The sequence below is a fragment of the Prionailurus bengalensis genome, chromosome A1 (assembly GCF_016509475.1).
Source record: "Prionailurus bengalensis isolate Pbe53 chromosome A1, Fcat_Pben_1.1_paternal_pri, whole genome shotgun sequence".
Taxonomy (NCBI): domain Eukaryota; kingdom Metazoa; phylum Chordata; class Mammalia; order Carnivora; family Felidae; genus Prionailurus; species Prionailurus bengalensis.
The window spans coordinates 199,193,751-199,219,182 of record NC_057343.1 but is presented as its reverse complement, the minus strand read 5'-3'; the positions used below and the strand labels follow the sequence as shown (position 1 = coordinate 199,219,182).

The 25,432-nt window shown below is 39.6% G+C and overlaps 1 protein-coding gene and 1 long non-coding RNA gene across 2 annotated transcripts in view; one reads left to right on the top strand and one right to left on the bottom strand.

Annotated features, from left to right (window-relative positions):
• The window catches only part of LOC122493854, an 87,599-nt gene extending 86,125 nt beyond the window's left edge, over positions 1 to 1,474 (bottom strand). The window contains exon 1 of the long non-coding RNA XR_006300050.1: positions 1,309 to 1,474. This is a non-coding gene — a long non-coding RNA (uncharacterized LOC122493854). The remainder of the gene's footprint in view (positions 1 to 1,308) is intronic.
• A 94-nt stretch (positions 1,475 to 1,568) lies between these two features.
• Positions 1,569 to 8,474, top strand: LOC122493835 (ovomucoid-like). Its single transcript, XM_043598476.1, has 4 exons — positions 1,569 to 1,730; positions 2,877 to 2,902; positions 4,838 to 4,968; positions 8,248 to 8,474. The coding sequence occupies exons 1-4, from the start codon at positions 1,685 to 1,687 to the stop codon at positions 8,321 to 8,323; spliced, it is 279 nt and encodes a 92-aa protein (XP_043454411.1). The 5' UTR covers positions 1,569 to 1,684; the 3' UTR covers positions 8,324 to 8,474.
• Positions 8,475 to 25,432: the final 16,958 nt, after the last annotated feature.

Here is a 25,432-nt window from a genome sequence, read left to right as displayed (position 1 = left end):
TAGAGGAAGAGACAGAATCCCAAGCAGGCTCCATGCTCCATGAGGAGCCTGACATGGGGCTTGATCCCAAGACCCTGGGTTCATGACCTGAGCCAAAATCAAGAGGTGAATGCTCAACTGACTGAATCACCCAGGTGTCCCTCAATATCTTACAATTTTAAAATAAAATCGTTCTAAGAAGTCCTGGAAAATATTTTACAATTTTGTTTTCTAGTTAATTAGTTTATAAATAATTGTATTTGTATAATACAATTGTGGTTAAACTGACTGAGCAGGATTCTTGCAAAAACTAAGTTTGACAAGGAACGGCACACATGGCCTTGGGAGAAAGTTAAGGAGTCTTAATAAAGTTTAGTCAAGCAAAGAATCTTTGTCACAATGTAGAAAGAATTATCTGTTCTAAAATAGTCCATCTTTATTATTCAAACCACAAGTGCTTAAGAGAACTTGGTGTTCCTGGGAAATCGGAGAACTTATCATACTTTTAGAATAACACATCCTTCCTTAAGAGGTAAGCCTCATGTCTTTATTTTAGTAACAGTATGAACTAAGCCTCATTTCACCTGGTCATAACACAATGTTCAATATGGAATTCTTGATTTTTCATGATGTCTGGGTCCCTACCTTGCTATGCAATCCAAGTATTATAATTGAAATCACATGATAGACTTGAGTTTCCATGTATAATCCCGATTATTTCTTTAACATGCTTTGTGTTAAATATGGTAATAGGTGCCATGACCAGGGATGTAGGAATGGATATGGCAATAAAAAAGGATAACCACAACAGATGAACACAGGGAAAAGGAAGGAAAAATAAAAACAGAGGGAGGCAAACCATAAGAGACTCTTAAATACAGAGAACAAATTGAGGGTTGCTAGAGGGGAGGTGGGGGGGGATTGGCTAAATGGGTGATGGGATGAAGGACACTTATTAGGAGGAGCACTGGGTGTTATCTGTATCTGTATCTGTATCATTACTTACAGATAACATAATGAATCACTGGGTTCTACTCCCGAAACCAATACTACACTGTATGTTAACTAACTTGAATTTAAATAAATAAATTTTCAAAAAAGGATAAAGAGATTGTTCTAAAGACAGAAAAATTGCCATTATTGTTCTATTCTAATCCATCAGTTCTCAACTGAAGAGGTGAATCAGACTCTGTCATGCAATTTAAGTGTGTGTGTGTGTGATATGTCTGAGTCACACTCTGGATCCACTGAATCAGAATTTTGGGGAGGAAGGGGAGACAGACATGTACATTTCAAAAAAAAAAATTTTTTTTTCCCAGAATTACTCACTTTAAGTTCATCTTTTTCACATTTGTTTCTTCTTGCTAGTTAATAAGTAGAACACACTTGTATGGAACTGAATAATAATTTATCAATCAAACAAATCAGTGGTAAATCATGCTATCATGCCATAGCTGTACAGCCTCTTAGAAATGAAATATTTTGGCCTGCAAAGTGTTCTTGGTCTTTGGTGACCTGGTGACTTTGCCTTGGTGTCACATGTAAATAGATCATTTGCAAAGTGACTTCATAATGGGCTCTCAGGTTCTCAGAAGGGGGTAGAACTCTCAGTTCATCAAGAGAATTGAGCCTTTGAGGATTTGCTAGGAAGTTCTTGACAGAGGGAACGCCACTAGATGAATCACATTGTTCCTTTTGGGAGAAGATGAAAACTTTCTTTGTGGCTATTTTGGCTACTGGTTATTTCTCATGTAAGGATTTGTCAAAGAACTTTGGGGAGGGAGTAAACATCTGATCTTCCAAGGAAAGTAACAAGCCAATAATAACTGTTTTCTAGATGTATGGATTTTTGAAACTTGAAATTTCTCTCAGAGATGAATTTATTACCTCAGCTAGAATGAATATCAGTGGTGAATCCATTTTTCAATATTCCAAAAACTCTGCCATAGACAGGCTCAGACTTGAGACAGCTTAAAGAATGATTTATGAGAGGTGTAATCACTATTGGACAAATAATTTGGTCTGTTGAGTTGATAGTCAATTTCATTTCTCTTCTCTTCGTAATACTTTCCCACTATACTCCCACACACTGGCATTGAGTGTGTGTGTGTGTGTGTGTGTGCGCATGTGCATATTCAAATACCTTCTACACAAAGCAGTATCAGTTTCTAACATGGCTTACTATTAGAGCACAGCCTGATGTTATCAAATCTCAAGAGAGGGCTTAGCTCTTCAAATTAACTCCAGCAAAATTGGTAAGGAAACCCATGAGGCGAAATTAAATCTGCCAGTGGAGATTTGATCTGGTGAAGTAGAAGGGTAGGCAAGGAGGACACTCAGCTGTAGCAGCTGAAAGAAGTCAAGGCTGTTAAGTAGAATATAAAGTATGAAGGTTATAGGAACCATTTGGGTAAGCAGTTGTTGACACAGAGATCCCAAACAGAGCAAGAGCCTTCCTTATAAGCACATTGAGTTTAAAAAGAAGATATTTAAGACAGGCAATAGTCAAAAAAGAATGCAGGTATCTAAGATTACTGTCAGCAGGTAGCCAGTCTATCAAGAACTAGACTTTCTCTAAAATGGGTCTACACAATGTCTGAGCAGCCCAACTGTGGGTGATATACTGAGTCCCAGAGGATGAATCTCTCCTGACTAAAGCCAACATTAAACCTAGGAATGGGTTATGGTTGAATTCTCAGGTGGGACAGTAAGTGTGCTTGCGGAGTGCTTTGGGAACCAGGCACGGCTAGGCAAATCTTACTTGAAGGAGCCACATATTTTTCTATGATTTTCATGGTTATTAATTTAGATGGGATTCCTTAACGGGTTAATTAACTGTTCACATCTAAATACTATATTTTTTACTTGATCCTTTTTCCTAAACATTTTTGTTTCAGATATTTTTGGTAACGGGCCACACAAGGTAAGTTTTCTACTTCCTATGTGAGAATGATTTTAAAGTCTTAGGCTTCTAGTATTTCTATTAGGTTGAACCATATTAAACCACATGAAATTGCTAATATTTGATCATTTCTGATATATGTGATGGCAATGCATATAGTTCAATCTACCCAACTCTGTCAAAAGAGATCCTAGGGTAAACCAGGACTCATCCCTGTCTTTACTGCACCTCTATTTCCTTATATACCACCAGCAATTAAAGCCTCTAATTTCTGGGGTTTTTCCCTCCTTCTAAATTCATTGCTGTTGCTTGCATTTAAGTTCTCCTCACTTCTTGCCTATATTATTACGGTGGCCACCTAATTGTCTTTCTGTACTGAGTCTGATCCAGGAGTTGGCAAAAGATGGCCACTTTATTTTTAGAAAAAGAGTTTTACTGGAATGCAGCCATGCTCATTAGTTTATGCATTGGCTCTGGCTGCTTTTAGGCTATGTGAGTTGAGTAGTTGCAACAGAGACCATGTGGCTTAAAAATTATAAAATACTTGCTACCTAGCTCTTCATAGGAAAAGTTTGTCAATCCCTATACTAATCTTTTCCACACTGTTAAATATAGGCCTTCTAAAATACAAATCTGATTGAGACATCTCTCTCCTTAGAATGGTGACTTCTAGTACTGGTGGGAGATAAACCTTTTGCATGACTTAGAATACCTTCTTTAATGCAGCATTTCTCCCTGAAAGGAGAATTCCCTTTTCTCACCTTAGGTTCTAGGTGACTTAAATTATTTTGGGCTCCAAGCTATTCCAATTTTGTCTTTGTGTATATAATTCTCTCTAATTAAATTATCCTTCTTTTCATACTCATATTCAATTTTAGAAATCATTTTCATCTCCTAAGAGTACACCAAAGAAAAACTTTTTTTGGTAAAGCCTCCCCAAACAATTCATGTAGCCTTGCTCATTAAAAAAGGAGATGACAGACATAAACAGTATTTCTCAAAAAGTGACTTGAGTACCCTCTAGTAATATTAGTGATGATTTTAGCTAATTTAACAGTGAATATTTTGGTTGTAATCATTATAACTGTTCTTTGATGTGTGTTAGAAAAAAATGTAATTACAACTTCAAATCCAAGATATCATGGATATTAACGTTTAGGACATTTCTAGGGTGAGTAGTCAAGTTTAAAAAGGAAACCCATTCAGTAAAAAATACTTTTAAAGAAAAAATGGCACAGGAATTTGGAAGGAATCATGACCCAAGGGACTGAAGTTGGCAAACATTGCTGTAGGCAGTGAGAGCCACTGAAGTTTCGTAGATATGGTAGCACCCTGATCTACGGATATCTAAATATTATGTGATCTGAGTCAATGGAGTAGGAAATAATGCTTTATCTGCTCATTACATGGTGCTTATGAACTTTCCAGGCCCCGCTGTAGACAATTTACTCTGTCACTCAACTTCCTCTGGATCCAGCTTATTCCAACTCTGGGACGATGAAGGTAGAAAAATAAAATGGGGAGATATTGAAGAAATCTTGTCTCACTATTCCAGCCTCCTAATCCCCAGAGGACTGGTCTATAGTGAATAGCAGAGTAGGACCATGCAGGGTATTCCAATCTAAGAACCACAGTTAAAGGGGGTTTTGATGAACTAACATGATTCCAGAAGCACTTCAACAGTGGTTGTAGTCATTTTTTGTCACTTCCCAGAATGTTCTCTTTCCCTTCTACCAGATACATATTACACAGCCAAAGGTCAGGGCTTTTAAGTGGAAACCCCAAAGGCTCCAGCTGCTGAATTTAAAGTAAGGAAGTTTTGATGTTTAAAGTATGAAAGAAGACATATTTTATCATTATCTCCTGTCTGCACAAAATAAAACTCCCAAGCACTTATATTAGAAGCCATTAAGAGATTATTACAGGATAGAGTTTGACCTGTGGGTTTTGTTTTAGGACATTCCATGCGGTTACTATCAAAAGAAGACCATACAACAAAAATCTATATGCTCTATAAGAGCCAGCCCATTATGTGCTTCTAATAATGTTACGTATTCTAATTCCTGCGTGTACTGCTTCGCTAACATGTAAGTGAAAACACCAAACCCAAAACAGAAACTTGTTTTGAGAACTTAACGCGTAGCTGACTGGTAATATATGGAACTTTTGAATCACTATACTTTACACCTGAAACTAACTCTGTATGTTAACTACACTGGAATTAAAATTAAAAGAAAAAAAAAAAAAGCAACCCTTCTACACATTTTGGAATGTGTGTGTGAAACCCTCAAGATGTGATTCTGGAAACTAAAAGTGTCCTTGGAGTTTCACTCCAGCCGGCTGAACCTCAGGGGGATGGTGGTAACAGGTACTGAGCAACTGAGATTCTGAGTCCTACCTCCAACTCCAGCAGAGAAGTCCCCCTCTCCCTGTTCTGAACATTAGGTCCAAAGTAAGATTATATGTGAAAAAAGTTTCTGTTCCTAAAATGTTTGAAAATCAAAGCTGTGAGAAAAATCACCCTTTTCAAGATAAGACTATGGCAATAAGTCTCAGTACTCAGTCAGAAGACGTTGGGTTGAGTCCTGCCCCTGCAGGGCTAAGTGATCCTGGGAAGTCTTGTAACCCCTCCATAACTCAAGTTCTCAGCTATAAATCTGAGATAATATTTCCTGCTTTACTTGCTAAATACGCTGTGACAACACTGACACTTCTTTCCTGATACTTTCAAACATACGAAGCTCTCTGCTGCTTCAGGCAGGTGCTTCAGGACCTTTGGGCAAACCATCCTCTCCTGCAAGAAGAGTGCATGCTTTTCACAGGACTGGTTGTGTCTCATTGTTTCGGCTTCAGTCTAAATATTTCTCCATTACAGATGCCTCCCCTGGCCATCCTGTCTAAAGTAGATTTACTTCTGGTATTTTTCACGTTACTATGCCTCTGTTACCTTCATAATTCTTACCAGATATTTTATTTTTATGTTTCCGTACCTTTGGTTTTGGCCTATCAACAAACATAAGCTCCATGAAGTCAGAGGGCAATACAACCTAGGACAGGTAACTTAGCCTAAGCAATTACCCGAGAAATTGATGGTGAGAACTGAAAAAGCTAAGGCCTAAAAGGAGCTTGGCATAATGCTTGTCATATATCACCAGTGTCCTTGTTGTGTTGCTTCCAACTAGATGACTTACCAACCTGGTTTGCCTGAGACTGAGGGTTTTCCTGGGGTGTGAGACTTTGAGTGCCAAAAGAGAACGGTCTCAGACAAATCAAAATAACTAGTCACCTCACCATCAGCAGGCTTTCCTATCTAGCCCCTTAGTTCTCCTTCCATATTTACCAACTTTTTCTTTCCCTCAGAAATATAACCTGTACCATCGTCATCCTCAACTAGTGCAACAGTACCTTCCAGACAACCTCAAAACCGCATCAAATAGACTTCCTATGTAGTGGTCACGATAAGCTCATGGCACATGCTGAGATCCCTTAGAAGAAAAAGAAATTGTACAGACTACCCCTTCTCCCAAATTTATTAGTAGCTCTCCACTTCCATCCTTCCTTCAAACTTACTGTTTACCCTCTTCCCTAGGATCCCAAGGTTTCAGGGAAGTGAAAAATAACTTCCTTATTGCTAAGAATTTATTTTTAGGATTTTAATTTAAAACCAGAGTGAATCATAAATTCATAAATTCACTGTTTTAAAGTGTACAATCCAGTGGTCGTTAGCATATTTGCACCACTATCTAATTTCAGAATAAATTTCATCGAAAGTCTGTATCCCTTCTACCATCCCGCCAGTACCTGGCAATCACTGGTCTGCTTTCGTCTTGATGGGTTTGCTTATTCTGAACAATTAGTATGAATGGGATCATACAATACGTGGCTTTTTGTTTCTGGCTTCTGTCATTCAGCATAAGGTTATCAAAGTGCATCCATGTTGTAGAATATACCACTTCTTCATGTCTTTTTATGGTGAAGTAATAGTCTATTGTATGGCTATACCACACCGTTTTTATTTGTCCATTAATGGGCATTGGGTTGTTTACATTTTGGGCTATTGTGAATAATGTTGCTCTGAACGTTCATGTACAGGGTTTTGTGTGGACGTATGTTTTCATTTCTCTTAGACATATGTCTAGGAGCGGAATTTCTGGGTCATATACTAACTCTATGTTTAACAGTTTGATGGGGAGAGAGAGAGAGAGAGAGAGAGAGACAGAACATGAACCGGGGAGGAGCAGAGGCATAGGGAGACACAGAATCAGGAGCAGGCTCCAGGCTGTCAGCACAGAGCCTGATGCAGGGCTCGGACTCTGCAAGATCATGACCTGAGCCGAAGTCAGACGCTTAACCGACTGAGCCACCCAGGTGCCCCTAAACTTCGCATTATCTTATCTCATGATTAGAATCTCTATTTGGGTAGAGTTTTAGGATTTTTCAGAACAATTTCTCATATTTATCCATTTGTCTCATGAATATTTAATAGGCATCTAGTAAGTTCAAGATACTGTGCTAGGTGCAGAAATAGAATATAAAGCCTGCCACAGCTTAGAAAGTACTTTCCCAAACAGGGCACCTATGAGACCCACACCAAAACTGTGTGGTAGGAAGGGATGTGATTGATTATTCCCTTTTTTGCATATAAAAAGAAAAGACTCCAAAGTTAATTGTTGCCTAATGTGAATTAGTAAGTATTTGCAAAACATTAATGTTTTTATTATTTCCCAGTAGTTCCTCTGTGGCTATTAATTTTTTTTAAAAAATGGTCCACTTTTTCATGAAAAATACAATAGCAAAAGCCTACTGACTATAATTTAGCACAAAATGTCGTCATTGGCTTGCTGTCGTTTCTTATTGTATTTCTGCTGAAGACGACAAGTATCTTCTGTTTTCCACATTGCTGTATTAATCTTGCTCTTGACCACTATGTCCTTTGCCCCCAACAATAAAAATCCTTCCTGCCTGCAGTTCATAGAGAACGTTCACAGTGAGCCTCAAAGAGTTTTCTCAGGAGGTACCCATAGTCGTGGCAGATTATGGTAATTCTGGTTCAGAAAAGTGAAAAAAGTTCCTCAGGGTACCTCAGGGAATCATTTTTGTCCCTCCCTATACTTCTTAATATACAGGTTCACTCATTTGCTAAAAGCTCTAATAATTTTTCCCCATGATTTCAAAGTAGAGGAGTCACCAGGGTGAAGGAAGAGTGAGGGTAGAGCATACCTTTATAGCTGTGTGCTGTTTAAATCAGGGGTTTACAAATCAAGGCCTCCCTTCCCTTAAAATCCTTACTAAAATACAGCTAGATTAGAAGAGAAGGTTATATTGAATACAAATAGTGTCTAAATGTTTATATCAATTTCTCTTAGAGCTTTGAAACACACTTTGAAAATTCAATACAGTGGAAAATGCAGAACGACTAAAAAATCTCAGAATAAGACCTGATTTTCCTTCATTCGTCAGGACTGAACCCATTTGAATTAAACATCGTCTTTCTTTCAAAAAGTGGAATTCATTACATCACTTTATTTTTAAAAAATCAATAAATCTTATGCTATGGAAAGCCCCTCTGTAACTCAAGATATATTTAATGAGATGTGCCAGAATTGTGTTTGTTTCTAGAAATACAGAGCCGAGTTGAAAGTGACCCCTGACTTTGAGCCACTCACAGTCTGTTATGCTAATTGGACAATTCATTCATTTATTCAATAAATATTCTTTAAGTACTTATGAGAGTGAGAGATTTGGTTAAATTCTAGGACCTCAGTGGTAATCAAAACAGGTCCATGTCTTCGTGCAGTTTACAGTCCAGCAAGGGAGCAAAAAAATGAATGATTATTTAAAAATATGACAATGTGGGGGTGGAGCCAAGATGGGGGAACAGCATGAAAGTTTTTTGTGTGTCTCGAGTCCATGAAATACAGCCAGACCAACACTAAACCATCCTGCACACCTCGAAAACTGATTGGAGGATTAACACAACAATCTACACAACCTAAACCACAGAATTCAGCAGGTACGTGGCATACAGAGGTGAACTTGGGGAGCGAGAAGCTGAGGGAAGGGAGCCGCTTTTGTGGGCGGAGAGAGGACAGAGACGGGGGATGGGGGTGGGGGGGAGAATATGAGAAAAGCACCCCTCCCCAAAAGAAGCTGGAGAGAAAGTGGAAAATTGGAAACAGCCCCAGGGACTAAACTAAAAAGGGAGAAAGGAGAAAGGAGAAAGGAGAGGGTTAAACTCCATTGAGACTGTAGACAAGGGGAGCGCAAAGGCTGCAACTCTGCAGCTACATACCTGGCGGTGCTCTGGTGGGAAAGGTGAACCCCCAGGAACAGAGTGGGGTCCAGGAGGTTCTTGGACCACACGGGAAAAAGCGGTTCCACTGCTGGAAGGACAGACTGTTGAAGCCACCTGGTCCCAGCAGACCCCAGAGAAGGGCCACATTCGCTGGTGCTGGAACAATGTCATTAAGGGTGAAGCCTGGTGCCAGATGTGTGTTGTGATTTTTCCATAATCCCTGAAATGCTGCTGCTACACTATCTCGTGAACTTTTTCTGGGCCGGGCAGGCACCTGGCCGCAGTCTCGGGGCACCGGCAGCAGCAGGGTCCAGCAAGCGTTCCTGGGTGCAGCCGACATTCAGCCATTGCTCATTGGCCATCGCTCCATGAGACCCGCTTGCAGAGGGGCGGTACGGGTCAAAGCCGCAGTCCTTCAGAAGTAAGGGGCCAGGGAAAACAGCCGCATCTGAGACAAAACTCAGGAGAGGTACTGCCTGGGGCTTGGTCACGGACAGTGAAAAAGCGGGGAGTGGATGAAAGCTGAAGACAGAGGATGGGTGCATGATTGCTGATGGGAAGAACAGAGTTCCGATAGTAGAGACAGGCCATTTTCACTGCTCCCGCGCACGTGCATACACACCTACGAGCATCACAATGTTCCACCCCAGTAGGCTAGCAGCGCCATCTAGTGGTGAAAGGAGCAATTACACCGAGCCCCGCCGAACTGGGCCAACCTTGCCCTTCAAGAACAAGTATCACTGTCTGCTTAGTTTATGGACTATAAAGTGCTTCATAGTCTGACATCTAAGGGAAAACGAAGTAATTTCAGTCCTATTTCAATCTGTTAGCAGGTCCATCTATTCAATTTTCTTTCTTTCTTTCTTTTTTTCACTTCTTTTCCTTGAATACAGAAAGAAAAAATTCATTTTTATTTTCAATTTTTATTAAAAATATTTTTGTTTTGCTATATTTTTTACTTTTATGTAAATTTTTTCAAGTTCTATTTTACTTCCATCATTTGTAGTCTACTTCAGTGTATTTCCAAATTTTCAAACGATTTGTTTTTTGTTTCATTTCTTTTTCTTGAATACAGAAAGAGAAAATATTCATTTTTATTTTTAATTTTTATTAAAAATATTTTTCTTAAAATTTTTTCCACTATACTCTTTATTTTTGTGTATTTTTTTTTCAAATTCTATTTTACTCCCATCATTTCATTTTAGTTTACTTCAGTGTATTCATTTTTTCAAATTCTCAAATGATTTCCTTCCCCCACCTCCCAACTTTTTTCTCTAATCTATCAAACCACTTTCAACACCCAGACCAAAACACATCTAGGATCTAGTATCATTTATTTGATTTGTGTGTGTGTGTTTTTAATTTTTTAATTTTAATATTTTTTTAATTTTAATTTTTCTACCTCGTTAATTCCTTTTATCCCATCAAAATGACAAAACAAAGGAATTCACCCCAAAAGAAAGAGCACAAAGAAACGACAGCCAGGGATTTAACCAACACGGATACAAGCAAGATGTCTGAACTAGAATTTAGAATCACAATAATAATAATACTAGCTGGAGTCGAAAATAGATTAGAATCCCTTTCTGTGGAGATAAAAGAAGTAAAAACTAGTCAGGATGAAATAAAAAAATGCTATAACTGAGTTGCAATCATGGATGGATGCCACAGCAGCAAGGACGGATGAGGCAGAACAGAGAATCAGTGATATAGAGGACAAACTTATGAAGAATAATGAAGCAGAAAAAAAGAGGGAGATCAAGGTAAAACAGCACGATTTAAGAATTAGAGAAATCAGTGACTTGTTAAAAAGGAACAACATCAGAATCATAAAGGTCCCAGAAGAGGAAGAGAGAGAAATAGGGGTAGAGGGTTATGTGAGCAAATCACAGCAGAAAACTTTCCTAACGTGGGGAAAGACACAGACATCAAAATCCAGGAAGTACAGAGGACCCCCATTAGATTCAACAAAAGCCAACCATCAACAAGGCATATCATAGTCAAATTCACAAAATACTCAGGCAAGGAGAGAATCATGAAAGCAGCAAGGGAAGAAAAGTCCCTAACCTACAAGGGAAGACAGATCAGGTTTGCAGCAGACCTATCCCCAGAAACTTGGCAGGCCAGAAAGGAGTGGCAGGATATATTCAATGTGTTGAATCAGAAAAATATGCAGCCAAGAATTCTTTATCCCCCAAGGCTGTCATTCAAAATAGAAGGAGAGAGAAAAAGTTTCCCAGACAAACAAAAATTAAAGGAGTTTGTGACCACTAAACCAGCCCTGCAAGAAATTTTAAGGGGGACTCTCTGAGGGGAGAAAAGATGAAAAAAAATTTATATACATTTATATACATATATATGTAAATAAATAAATACCAAAAGCAACAAACATTAGAAAGGACCAGAGAACACCACCAGAAACTCCAACTCTACAAGCATGATAATGGCAATAAATTCATACCTTTTAGTTCTCACTCTAAATGTCAATGGACTCAATGCTCCAATCAAGAGACAGAGGGTAACAGAATGGATAAGAAAACAAGATCCATCTATATGCTGTTTACAAGAGACCCACTTTAGACCTAATGACACTTTCAGATTGAAAATAAGGGGATAGAGAACCATCTATCATGTTAATGGTCAACAAAAGAAAGCCAGAGTAGCCATACTTATATCAGACAATCTAGACTTTAAAATAAAGACTGTATCAAGAGACGCAGAGGGCATTATATCATAATCAAGGGGTCTATCCACCAAGAAGACCCAACAATTGTAAACATTTATGTGCCAAATGTGAAAGCACCCAAATATATATATCAATTAATCACAAACATAAAGAAACTCATTGATAGTAATACCATAATAGTAGGAGACTTCGACACCCCACTCACAGCAATGGACAGATCATCTAATCAAAAAATCAACAAGGAAACAATGGCTTTGAATGACACACCGAACCAGATGGACTTAACAGATATATTCAGAAAATTTCATCCTAATGCAGCAGAATATACATTCTTCTCCAGTGCACATGGAACATTCTCCAGAATAGACCATATACTGGGACACAAATCGGCCCTAAGTAAGTACAAAAAAATCGAGATCATACTGTGCCTATTTTCAGACCACAACGCTATGAAACTCAAAATCAACCACAAGAAAAAATTTGGAAAGGTAACAAATACTTGGAGACTGAAGAACATCCTACTAAAGAACGAATGGACTAACCAAGAAGTTAAAGAGGAAATTAAAAAGTATATGGAAGCCAATGAAAATGATAACACCACAACCCAAAACCTCTGGGACGCAGCAAGGCATTCATAAGAGGAAAGTATATAGCAATCCAGGCCTTCCTAAAGAAGAAAGAAAGGACTCAGATACACAACCTAACCTTACGCCTTACGGAGCTGGAAAAAAAAGCAGCAAATAAAACCCAAAACCAGCAGAAAAGACAGAAACTAATAAAGATTAGAGCATAAATTAATGCTATCAAAACCAAACCAAACCAGGGGCGCCTGGGTGGCTCAGTCGGTTGAGCGTCCGACTTTGCTCAGGTCACGATCTCACGGTCCGTGAGTTCGAGCCCCGCATCAGGCTCTGTGCCGACAGCTCAGAGCCTGGAGCCTGCTTCAGATTCTGTGTCTCCCTCTCTCTCTGGCCCTCCCCCCATTCATGCTCTGTCTCTCTCTGTCTCAGAAATAAATAAATGTTAAAAAAAAAAAATTTAAAAACCAAACCAAACCAAAACAAAACAAAACAAAAAAAACAAAACAGAACAGATCAATGAAACCACAAGCTGGTTCTTTGAAAGAATTAACAAAATTGATAAACCACTAGCCAGTTGGATCAAAAAGAAAAAGGAAACAACTCAAATAAATAAAATCAAAAATGAAAGGGGAGAGATCACAACCAACACAGCAAAAATAAAAACAATAATAAGAGAATATTATGAGCAATTATATGCCAATAAAATGGGCACTCTGGAAGAAATGGACAAATTCCTAGAAACATATACACTACCAAAACTAAAACAGGAAGAAATAGAAAATTTGAACTGACCCATAACCAGTAAGGAAATTGAATAAGTAATCAAAAATCTGCCAAAAAACAAGAGTCCAGGGCCAGATGGCTTTCCAGGAGAATTCTACCAAACATTTAAGGAAGAGTTAACACCTATTCTCTTGAAGCTTTTCCAAAAAATAGAAATGAAAGGAAAACTTCCAAACTCTTTCTATGAAGCCAGCATTACCTTGATTCCAAAACCAGACAGAGACCCCACTAAAAAGGAGAACTCCAGACCAATTTCCCTGATAAACATGGATGCAAAAATCCTCAACAAGATATTAGCCAACCAGCTCCAACAATACATTAAAAAAATTGTCGGGGCGCCTGGGTGGCGCAGTCGGTTAAGCGTCCGACTTCAGCCAGGTCACGATCTCGCGGTCCGTGAGTTCGAGCCCCGCGTCGGGCTCTGGGCTGATGGCTCAGAGCCTGGAGCCTGTTTCCGATTCTGTGTCTCCCTCTCTCTCTGCCCCTCCCCCATTCATGCTCTGTCTCTCTCTGTCCCAAAAATAAATAAACGTTGAAAAAAAAAATTATTCACCACGACCAAGTGGGATTTATACCTGGGATGCAGGGCTGGTTCATTATCCTCAAAACAATTAACATGATTTATCACATCAATAAAAGAAAGGACAAGAACCATATGATCCTCTCAATAGGTGCAGAGAAAGCATTTGACAAAATACAGCATCCTTTCTTGATAAAAACCCTCAAGAAAGTAGGGATAGAAGGAGCATATAAGCCATATATGAATGATCCAACGCTAATATCATCCTCAATGGGGAAAAACTGAGAGCTTTCCCCCTAAGGTCAGGAAGAAGACAGGATGTCCACTCTCACCACTGTTATTCAACATAGTATTGGAAGTCTTAGCCTCAGCAATCAGACAACACAAAAAATAAAATGCATCCAAATCGGCCATCCAAATCGGAGGTCAAACTTACATTCTTCACAGATGACACAATACTCTATATGGAAAACCCAGAAGATTCCACCAAAAAACTGCTAGAATTGATTCATGAATTCAGCAAAGTTGCAGGATATAAAATCAACACACAGAAATCGGTTGCATTTCTATACACCAACAATGAAGCAACAGAAAGAGAAATCATGGAATCAATCCCATTTACAGTTGCACCAAAACCCATAAAATACCTAGGAACAAATCTAACCAAAGAGGTGAAAAATCTATACACTGAAAACTATAGAAAGCTTATGAAAGAAATTGAAGAAGACACAAAAAGATGGAAAAAGATTCCATGCTCCTGGATAGGAAGAACAAATATTGTTAAAATGTCGACACTACCCAAAGCAATCTACATATTCAACGCAACCCTATCAAAATAACACCAGCATTCTTCACAGAGCTAGAACAAATAATCCTAAAATTGTATGGAACCAGAAAAGACCCTGAATAGCCAAAGTGATCTTGAAAAAGAAAACCAAAGCAGGAGGCATCATGATCCTGGACTTCAAGCTATACTACAAAGCTGTAATCATCAAGACAGTATGGTACTGGCACAAGAACAAACACTCAGCTCAATGGAACACAATAGAGAACCCAGAAATGGACCCACAAACGTATGGCCAACTAATCTTTGACAAAGCAGGAAAGAACATCCAAAGGAATAAAGACAGTCTCTTCAGCAAGTGGTGCTGGGAAAACTGGACAGTGACATGCAGAGGAATGAACCTGGACCACTTTCTTATATGATACACAAAAATAAACTCAAAATGGATGAAAGACCTCAATGTAAGACAGGAAGCCATCAAAATCCTCGAGGAGAAAGCAGGCAAAAACCTCTTTGATCTTGGCCGCAGCAACTTCTTACTCAACACGTCTCTGGAGGCAAGGGAAACAAAAGCAAAAATGAACTACTGGGACCTCATCAAAATAAAAATCTTCTGCACAGCGAAGGAAACAATCAGCAAAACTAAAAGGCAACCGACAGAATGGGAGAAGATATTTGCAAATGACATATCAGATAAAGGGTTAGTGTCCAAAAATCTATGAAGAACTTATCAAACTCAACACCCAAAAAACAAATAACCCAGTGAAGAAATGGGCAAAAGACATGAATAGACACTTCTCTAAAGAAGACATCCAGATGGCCAACCGACACATGAAAAAATGCTCAACTTCACTCATCATCAGGGAAATACAAATCATAACCACAGTGAGATACCACCTTACACCTGTCAGAATGGCTAACATTAACAACTCAGGCAACAACAGATGTCAGCGAGGATGCAGAGAAAGGATCTCTTTTGCATTGTTGGTGGCAATGCAAGCTGGTGCAGCCACTCTGGAAAACAGTATGGAGGTTTCTCAAAAAACTAAAAATAGAACTACCCTACGACCCAGCAATTGCACTACTAGGCATTTATCCATGGGATACAGGTGTGCTCTTTTGAAGGGACACATGCACCCCCATGTTTATGGCAGCACTGTCCACAATAACCAAAGTATAGAAAGAGCCCATATGTCCGTCAATGGATGAATGGATAAAGAAGATGTGGTGTATGTATACAATGGAGTATTACTCGGCAATCAAAAAGAATGAACTCTTGCCATTTGCAACTATGTGGATGGAACTGGAGGGTATGATGCTAAGTGAAATTAGTCAGAGAAAGACCAAAATCATATGACTTCACTCATATGAGGACTTTAAGAGACAAAACAGATGAACATAAAGGGAAGGGAAACGAAAATAATATAAAAACAGGGAGGGGGATAAAACATAAGAGACTCATAAATATGGAGAACAAACAGCATTACTAGAGGGGTGTGGGAGGGGGGGATGGGCTAAATGAATAAGGGGCACTAAAGAATCTACTCCTGAAATCATTGTTGCACTATATGCTAACTAATTTGGATGTAAATTTTGAAAAATAAAAAATAAAAAATAAAATTAAAAAAAGAAAAAAAATATGACAATGTGAGGAAAAGTACAAGCCCGTGACTTCTAGGAGCCAACCTGGGCATTCCTGCAGGTTATTTAGACTCCTACTCACCACTGGGCCTCGATGTTATTTAACATCAACAATTTCACAGAATGTTAACACCTGGCACAGCCACTCTGTAACCATGATGAATCAAGACAAAGGCAGTACCACTCCATGATCACATCTGAACACAGGCAAAACGTGAACATTATGCAAACTACAGAATACCAGACGCCCTCTACCTGGACTAGTATAAGTGACTGCTGCCTCTCTACCAAGTACAACTTTAGCCTTTGTCTATTCTTCCCTCTTTCAAAATAAGACTTTTAAAGACACCAAAGTGCAGAATGACACCACTCCTGAGGACATCCAATTTAGAGTAAAGCCAGTTTTCCTTAAAATTTCCCCAAATTAATTTAAAATCCTAAATCCTATAATAAATCCTTTCTAATATCCTTTTATCGAGCTTCTCTGTGGCTTCCCATGTGCATTCTCATTCTTGAAAACAAATCTTATTATTTTTTTTATTGAGAATTTTTTTAATATGAAATTTATTGGAAAATTGGTTTCCATACAACACCCAGTGCTCATCCCAACAGGTGCCCTCCTCAATGACCATCACCCACTTTCCCCTCCCTCCCATCCCCCATCAACCCTCAGTTTGTTCTCAGTTTTTAAGAGTCTCTTATGGTTTGCCTCCTTCCCTCTCTGTAACTTTTTTTCCCCTTCCCCTCCCCCATGGTCTTCTGTTAAGTTTCTTAGGATCCACATAAGAATGAAAACATACAGTATCTGTCTTTCTCTGTAGGACTTATTTCACTTAGCATAACACTCTCCAGTTCCATCCACATTGCTACAAAATGCCATATTTCATTCTTTCTCATTGCCAAGTAGTATCCCATTGTATATATAAACCACAACTTCTTTATCCATTTATTAGTTGATGGACATTTAGGCTCTTTCCATAATTTGGCTACTGTCGAAAGTGCTGCTATAAACATTGGGGTACAAGTGCCCCTATGCATCAGTACTCCTGTATCCCTTGGGTAAATTCCCAGCAGTGCTATTGCTGGGTCATAGGGTAGATCTATTTTTATTTTTTTGAGGAACCTCCACACTGTTTTCCAGAGTGCCTGCACCAGTTTGCATTCCCACCAAGAGTGCAAGAGGGTTCCCGTTTCTCCACATCCTCGCCAGCATCTATAGTCTCCTGATTTGTTCATTTTAGCCACTCTGACTGGCGTGAGGTGGTATCTCAGTGTGGTTCTGATTTGTATTTCCCTGATGAGGAGTGACGTTGAGCATCTTTTCATGTGGGAAACAAATCTTAAACCCAACTTATTCAACTCAAGTGTTCCTGGTGGTCTTTGACCTGAGGGCGTTGATAAATGCAAAACTTGAAAGTAGCAAAATATTACTCCTTATTGCTCAAAACATTCTCTTCCCACTTCTCCTTCAAGGCATGGGGAGGAGCATGAAGAATATGAAAATAGGTGATATTTGAACTCTTAAGGATAGGGAATATTTTATTCATTTATTTTTGTTCACGCCTTGACTCATATGATACCTTGTTCCAAAAATAATTTAAGGTGGCTGATAATTGTTCAGTGGATTCAGAGGTAGAGAATGGAAGACATCTTTCTGAGAATAGTCATATAAAGACAACACTGACCAAAGAGACACCAAAACACAATGGAGTACTCTAAGGTGAGATGACGGTACCCCAAATGACACTGCTGTTTAACAGAATACTCCTGACCCCACAGCTCAGGCTCCCCCTACCTTTTCCTCAACCCAGAATGACATGTGAATCACCAGCTGCCAGGTTCTACTTGACTCCCTACCACCATAAGCATCTTCTTCCCTTTTCTGGAGACTCTTCATTTCCATCCCCATTGTCAATCACTATCCCTTACTGATGGCAAGCTCAGTCTGATCTCAGGATCTAAAAACAAAACAAAACAAAACACCTCATTTCCCTACCTTGGTCTTAAGGAATTTAAGAAACTCTAGTTCATTTGTCAGGTAAATCCAAGTCAAGTCTCTCTTGGTCAAAACTAACGATTTTTTAGAGTAGTACTATTCTCAAAACAGGCATTTAAAATATATGTGTGGGCAACTTTTGTTTGTCACAAAGACTGGAGTGGTACTACTAGCATTTACTGGACTAAGACTCTAGTCCAGTAATGCATTGGAGAGTCCCGCACGGTGAAGAACTGACCCATCCAAAATCCCACTAGTGCTCCTATTGAGAAACATCTCACCCATAGATGGAAAGCATCATATCCAGCCTTGCCTCTCTCCACGCCCACACCAGTAATCGGTAATCAATGACCGTACACTCCGCTGAGCTTGATGTGGCCTCAAAATCTTTCTCAACATAACAATCCGGGCATGCCTTGCCAATCAAATTTGGCATGGAAGCCAAAGCCTATTTTCCTTGTTAAGACTAAGGGAACTTCATGGCTCTTGACATGAAATCTTTACCTGGTACCTTAGTCCTATCCCATTTCCTATGCCTGTAGCCACGCCTTGGTCATCTGACTGCTCTCCCAGTCCTTCTAAGACAAGGATTCTGTCAAGAGAGGTAAGCTCTGTGGTTGGGACCTTGCGCCATCCCACGTCCCTCTGACTAGATGGCCAGCCTGCTAGCATTATCTCTCTTAAAAAAAAAAAAAAAAAAAAGGCTTGCTCCTAGTGCAGTTAGTGAGCTACACCCTCTAGTGGGGAAACCACATGCAATATATCCACCCTTGGAAGAATAACACCCAAAAGAAAATCCAACTCAAAGTGACTGATGTAAAAAAAAAAAAAAAAAAAAAAAAAAAAAGGAAAAAGAAAAAAAAAAAGGTGTGTGTTGAGGGGAATTTCTATGGCTCCTGCCCCTGTAAAGTCCAGAGGAATCTCTGAATCAGGCATTGCTAGATCAGAGTCTCAGAAAAAGTTGCCAGAAACATTAAAAAAAAGTTGTCAGAAATTTTTCTCTCCATTTTTTTTTTGACCCATCTGTGCTTTCCTTGATGTTGTCTTCATTCTCAGATAAACACTGACCACCACCCCAACCTCAACTCAAGGCAGTTCTAGAGTTACAGTTTCAGTAGCAGAGTTTCTCTTCCCTAAAACTTCTAATAAAAGACTTAAGTCTTGTTTGACTCGTTGAAATAAGATTCGTGACTCAGTCTACAAGCTGTGGCTACAAGCAAGCTTAATTCTTATTGGAATGGACCGAAGTATAAGGCATGGCAGGAGCCAGGGGTGACACAGCCCCACTATATGGACGAGAAGATGATAAAGAATTGTGCCCCAAAGTTGGGAATATTGAGGTACTAACGCCAGGATAAATGAATGAGAGTCAAGCAAAAACAACAGATGCGTTCACACTAACCTTTCTGAATGCCATCTTTCTCTCCCGAGTCTGAGGTTGTCCTCAGTCCTGTCCAAAACTCAGTGCACTTTTTTTTTTTTTTTTTGCCTTTACTACAATTAACTATTTAGCATTTTTGTATCACAGTAACACTTTACCATCTTGGTAGAAAGCAAGGAAATGTCACCTAGAGATCAAAGCCCTCTGGAAAACATGCTCTCATACTCATACAAAATGATTTGACTTCCCATTCCACAAACCATGGGAGGTCTGGTAAGAGGACCCTAGGACCTTTATGTTCTTCCCACTTGCTCTGTATCCCTAATTTTGCAGAGTTCTCCATCAGTCCCTCATTTTGCCTTCTGATACTGACGTCTCATCCCCTACCACTTTGGTGCAAGTTAGACCCTCCCCACCTTCCTTCATTCCACAAGCACTTTCAAGGCAATTTGGGGTAACAAATGTTTTGTGAAGGTTTAAGATAGTAAAGGAGGACAATGGCTAACAATCAGAAAATTTATCAGGATTCTTTTGGTTAAGAGTGATAAAACTCCAGCTGCAACTTAGCTTAGGCTAAACAAGAAATATGTGGGCTCATGCAATTAGGAGAATTCAGGGTGGGTCTTTTTAAAAATATTTTCTTTATTTTGAGAGACAGAGTGAGCAGGGTAGGGGCAAAGGGAGAGAGGGAGAGAATCTTTTTTATTATTATTTTTTATTTTATTTTTTATTTTTGAGAGAGAGAGAAGCAGAGAGAGGGAGACACAGAATCTAAAGCAGGCTCCAGGCTCTAAGCTCTCATTACAGAGCCCGACACGGGGCTTGAACCCATGAACCATGAGATCATGACCTGAGCTGAAGTCAGTCACTTAACAGACTGAGACACCCAGGAGCCCCGAGACAGAGAGACAGAGAGACAGAAAGACAGAGAGACAGAGAGAGAGAGAGAGAGAGAGAGAAAGAGAGAGAGAGAATCTTAAGCAAGCTCCATGCCCAGTGCAGAGCCCGACATGGGGCTCAATCCCACAGACTATGAGGTCATGACCTGAACTAAAATCAAGATCTGATGCTTAAATGACTGAGCCACCCAGGCGCCCCCACCCCTCCCCAGGGTAGTCTTAATTCATGCATAGCCACAGACTTAAACAATACCAAGAATCCATCCATGCCCTCTGCTAGCCTTTAATTACACGCTGGTTTCAACATCTCTCACAGACTCTACGTGAGGAGATAGTGGCTGCTACCTCCCATGTCATGTGTCCTTACAGTCAAAGGAAAAGGGTTGGGGGTGGGAAGCAAGGAATGCTGGGACCCAGTCCTATCAATATGCAATTACAATCCCCAGATATGAGAAATCAATTTTTTTTACGTGATTAAGTGTCTGATAATCCCCAAAAGATGAAATGTGAACATAAAAATGAAGATAAAATTGTATCTATATTACTATTTTGTGTTAAAAGACAGTCTATAAATAATTGGCATTTAAACTATTTGTCATATTTTAAGAAAATCTAGCATATTAAAGAATGTGATGGATGAACCTTATTCCAATTTGAAGTTTTTAATTGAGTATTGATTTGAACTTAGAATTCTAAGTTGAAAGAATAAGAATTTAAGACTGTAAATATTATTAGCATTCTGAGAAGTTGTCATTTGTCAAATTTATGATGTTTATATAAATTTGTTTATTAATTTATATATTAACATATACTATATATAAATATATATATATATTTACGTTTATGTAAGTTGTTATATGCCATATTTATATGTTTAATTGGATAGAATTATAACATTTATTTATTTGGAAAGGTTTTGTTTGCCAAGCAATTGAAGCACTTAAAAGGAAGAATTGAGTATATTAGATTTATCCATGCATTCATGAATTCCTTCATTCAACAAAACTTACCGTGTGCCCACCCTCCATGTGTTTATTTTTTATTTTTAATTTTTTAAGTTTTTTGATTTATTTTTGAGAGAGGGAGGAAAAAAGAGAAAGAGAAAGGAAGGGAGAGAGAAAATCCTAAGCAGGCTCCACGCGGTCAGTTGAGCTGAAATCAAGAGCCAGCTGCTTAACCGACTGAGCCACCCAGGCACCCCCTGATGTGTTTATTTTTGAGAAACTGATTCACCTCTATGCTTATTTGTCTGTCTTCCCTTACCATACGGGAGGGTGAAACACACCCACTTGTCATCACAATTGTTTCCTTGCTCCTCGTCCAATGCCTGGCCCCAGAGCAAGCACTCAGGAAATATATACTGAATGAATGAATGAACTATGTCAGGACCAAAATGCAATCAGCTTTAAAAAAATTTTTTTTTTTAACGTTTATTTATTTTTGGGACAGAGAGAGACAGAGCATGAACGGGGGAGGGGCAGAGAGAGAGGGAGACACAGAATCGGAAACAGGCTCCAGGCTCTGAGCCATCAGCCCAGAGCCCGACGCGGGGCTCGAACTCACAGACCGTGAGATCGTGACCTGGCTGAAGTCGGACGCTCAACCGACTGCGCCACCCAGGCGCCCCTGCAATCAGCTTTTAAAAACTACAACTGTTCTCTCCCTGTTACCTTTTGAATCGAAGGACCACTGACTTCTGTCCCAGTACTGGGTTCACCTAGATGGGCCCAGCTCGCTGGCATTTTCCATTTCTTTCCTTGTAATCCTGAATGACATTCACCTTCTGCCTATAGGGAGGTAACTTGTTCATTCAGCTAAGATGAGGGGGAGAATCACAGGACAGGCAAGGGGAAACAGTGAGTCCTGTGTGCAGCTGGGACATACTATCTGTGAAGGGAAACGAAAATGAAATGGTAGACTACAACCAATGTGTACTGGGCCTTGGATGTCTGATTAACAAGTTACATATGCATACTCAAATTCAATCACAAAGAAGCCATTGACATAATCCACAGGATACTTTAGGAAGATCAATCAGATTGCCACTTGGAGAAAAAATTATGACTGTACAATTTAGTAATTAGGGATATGGGTTTTGAAGTCAGCTCAAATTTCACAATGATTCTTTGCAATTTACTAGCTGTGTGACCTTTAGCAAAATACTTAACTTCTCTGAACCGGAGTTGTGTTACTTATAAAATGGAGTGATACGTAGGCCCCAGAGTTCATTGGATTAAATGTGATGATGTACTTAAATGATTGGTAGAGTGACATTATGATTAAAAGAATCCAAAACCTAAACCAAAACAAACACAATAAAAGTAAGACTTTGCAGGGGAGAGGCTAGAGCCAGGATGATCAGAGACACAATTAAGAAGTAGTGACACAGAAGCCCATAGGGGGTGCAAATGAGGTGTTTGCAGTCATTTCCAGTGTAGCTGCAAAATGCTTAGACTCACTCAGTGCCTGCTGTGCTGCTGGGCATCGCGGCATTCTCCTGCACTGTTCTTTGTACATGATGTCTCCCAGCCTGCCTAGGAGCAGAGACTGTTTCCTGGTCCTCTCTGCAGCCCTGATGTCTTATTCCCAGGTCCCATGCAGTCTTTAGTAAATGTTGGCTGATCGTAAATAGTTTTTGACGTTTCAAACACTTTTCTGAAGAGGAACTTCTTTACTCTCAGATGAAGAGATCAGGCTAAAAGATCTGCACTAGATGTAGTGACAGGGAAAACACAATACGAGTCATTGTAAGAAGGCTTGTTGAGTTTCCCAAGTTTTGACCTTAATCTTTACACTTTCCTGTGACGTAACTTTGATCTGGTGCAGTTTGGCCCAAATTAAAAATAAAAAGCAAAGGCTCTATTGCTTAATGCTTAACTCAGAGCTCATGCTGACAAAAGCTTCCCATGCAGGTTTTTCCTTCTCCCTCTTTTCCTTCCTTCCTTCCTTCTCATTCTTTCTTTCGTGGTTTGTTTTGTTTTGTTCTGGTTTGGTTTGGTTTTGCCTAATCTACCACCTTGTGTTGGGTTTTGAAATTGCAATTCTCTATGCGCATACCTATGTGAAACACCCTTTCATAGGCTTTCCTTATTAACTTGGGAAAGTGTAAAATGCTTTGAAAGTGAACTTCAGAAATATTACATGCTAAGGTTCAGCACTTGCAACTTCAACTATACCTGAGAAGGAAAAGAGGCCTCTGGACAATCAAATAATACCACGTAAGTTTTGTGGAGTTTTTGCTGCATGCCAGGTACTGTTCTAAGTGGATTACAAATGTTACCTCACAAAAACACAAACGAGGGCAAGGATATGGAGAAACGGAACCCTCGTGCACTGCTGGTGAGAATGTAAGATGGTGCGGCCACTATGGAAAAACTAAAAATAAAACTGCCATATGATCTAGAAGAGATACTTGCTTACTTACGTTTACTGAAGCATTATTCACAATAGCCGGGAGGGAGAAACAACCCAAACGCCCATCAATGGATGAATGGACAAACAAAATGCGGTATATACATACTATGGAATGTTATTCAACCTTAAAAAAGAAATTCTGATACATACCACCTCATGGATGAACCTTGAAGACATTATGCTAAGTGAAAGTAACCAGACACAAAAGGACAAATATTACATGATTCCACTTATATTAGGTATCTAGAGACAAGAAGTGGAATGGTGGGCTGGTGGGGGGGGGGGTGCACGGGAAGTTGTTTAGTGGGTATAGAGCTTCAATTTGGGAAGATGAGAATAGTTCTGGAGGTGGATGATAGTAAGAGTTGCACAAAAATGTGAATATATTATTTTTTTTCTTAAGTTTATTTATTTTTGAGAGTGAGGGAGCAATTGGGGTAGGGGTAGGGGTAGAGAGAGAGAGGAGAGAGAGAATCCCAAACAGGCTCTGCACCATCAGTGCAGAGCCCAAGGTAGGGCTTGAACTCATGAAACTGTGAGATCATGACCTGAGCCGAAGCCGAAAGTCGGACACTTAACCAACTGAGCCAACAGGCACCCCAAAAATGTAAATATTCTTCATGCCACTGGACTCTACACTTAAAAGTGGTTAAAATGGTAAATTTTATGTTGCATGTATTTTTACACAATTAAAAAAAAACATGTAGGGGCAGCTGGGTGGCTCAGTCAGTTAAGCATCTGACTCTTGATATCAGCTCAGGTCTTGATCTTGTGGTCGTGAGATCAAGCCCCACATCAGTTCCATGCTCAGTGTGGAGCCTGCTTGGGATTCTCTCTCTCTTCCTCTCTCTGCCCCTCCCCTGCTCATGCATGTGTGCATTCTCTCTCTCTTTCTCTCAAACTAAATAAATAAACATTTAAAAAAACATGTAAAGAATCATTCGTGTGTAGACTCAAAAAACTGTACTGCTGGGTCTACCAGCCTTCCTTTCTGATACTTGTACTAATAAAATCTACACGTTCCCCTCCCCAAATTAAAAATAACCAAATGAGGTGGTGTGGTAAATTAAAGATGGCCACAAATTCTTTGCCACTCCTTCAATTAAGAGGTAGAGTCTCGGGGTGCCTGGGTGGCTCAGTCGGTTAAGCGTCCGACTTCAGCTCAGGTCATGATCTCGCGGTCCGTGAGTTTGAGCCCCGCGTCGGGCTCTGGGCTGATGGCTCTGAGCCTGGAGCCTGCTTCCGATTCTGTGTCTCCCTCTCTCTCTGCACCTCCCCGTTCATGCTCTGTCTCTCTCTGTCTCAAAAATAAATAAATGTTAAAAAAAAAAAAATTAAAAAAAAAAAGAAGAGGTAGAGTCTTATTTTTCTTCCCTTGAATTTAGGCTGGCTTAGTGTCTTCTTGACCAATAGACTGTGACAGAAGTCTGGGATCCAAGGCTAGATCTGGGATCTAGCTGCTTAGAACAGCTCACTCTCTGCATTTTCTGTCTCTGAGAGCTCCCTATCAGGGCACAATGGCTTTGCTGTGAGAAACCCAAACTAGAGAAAGAGACCATGTGCAGGCCCTC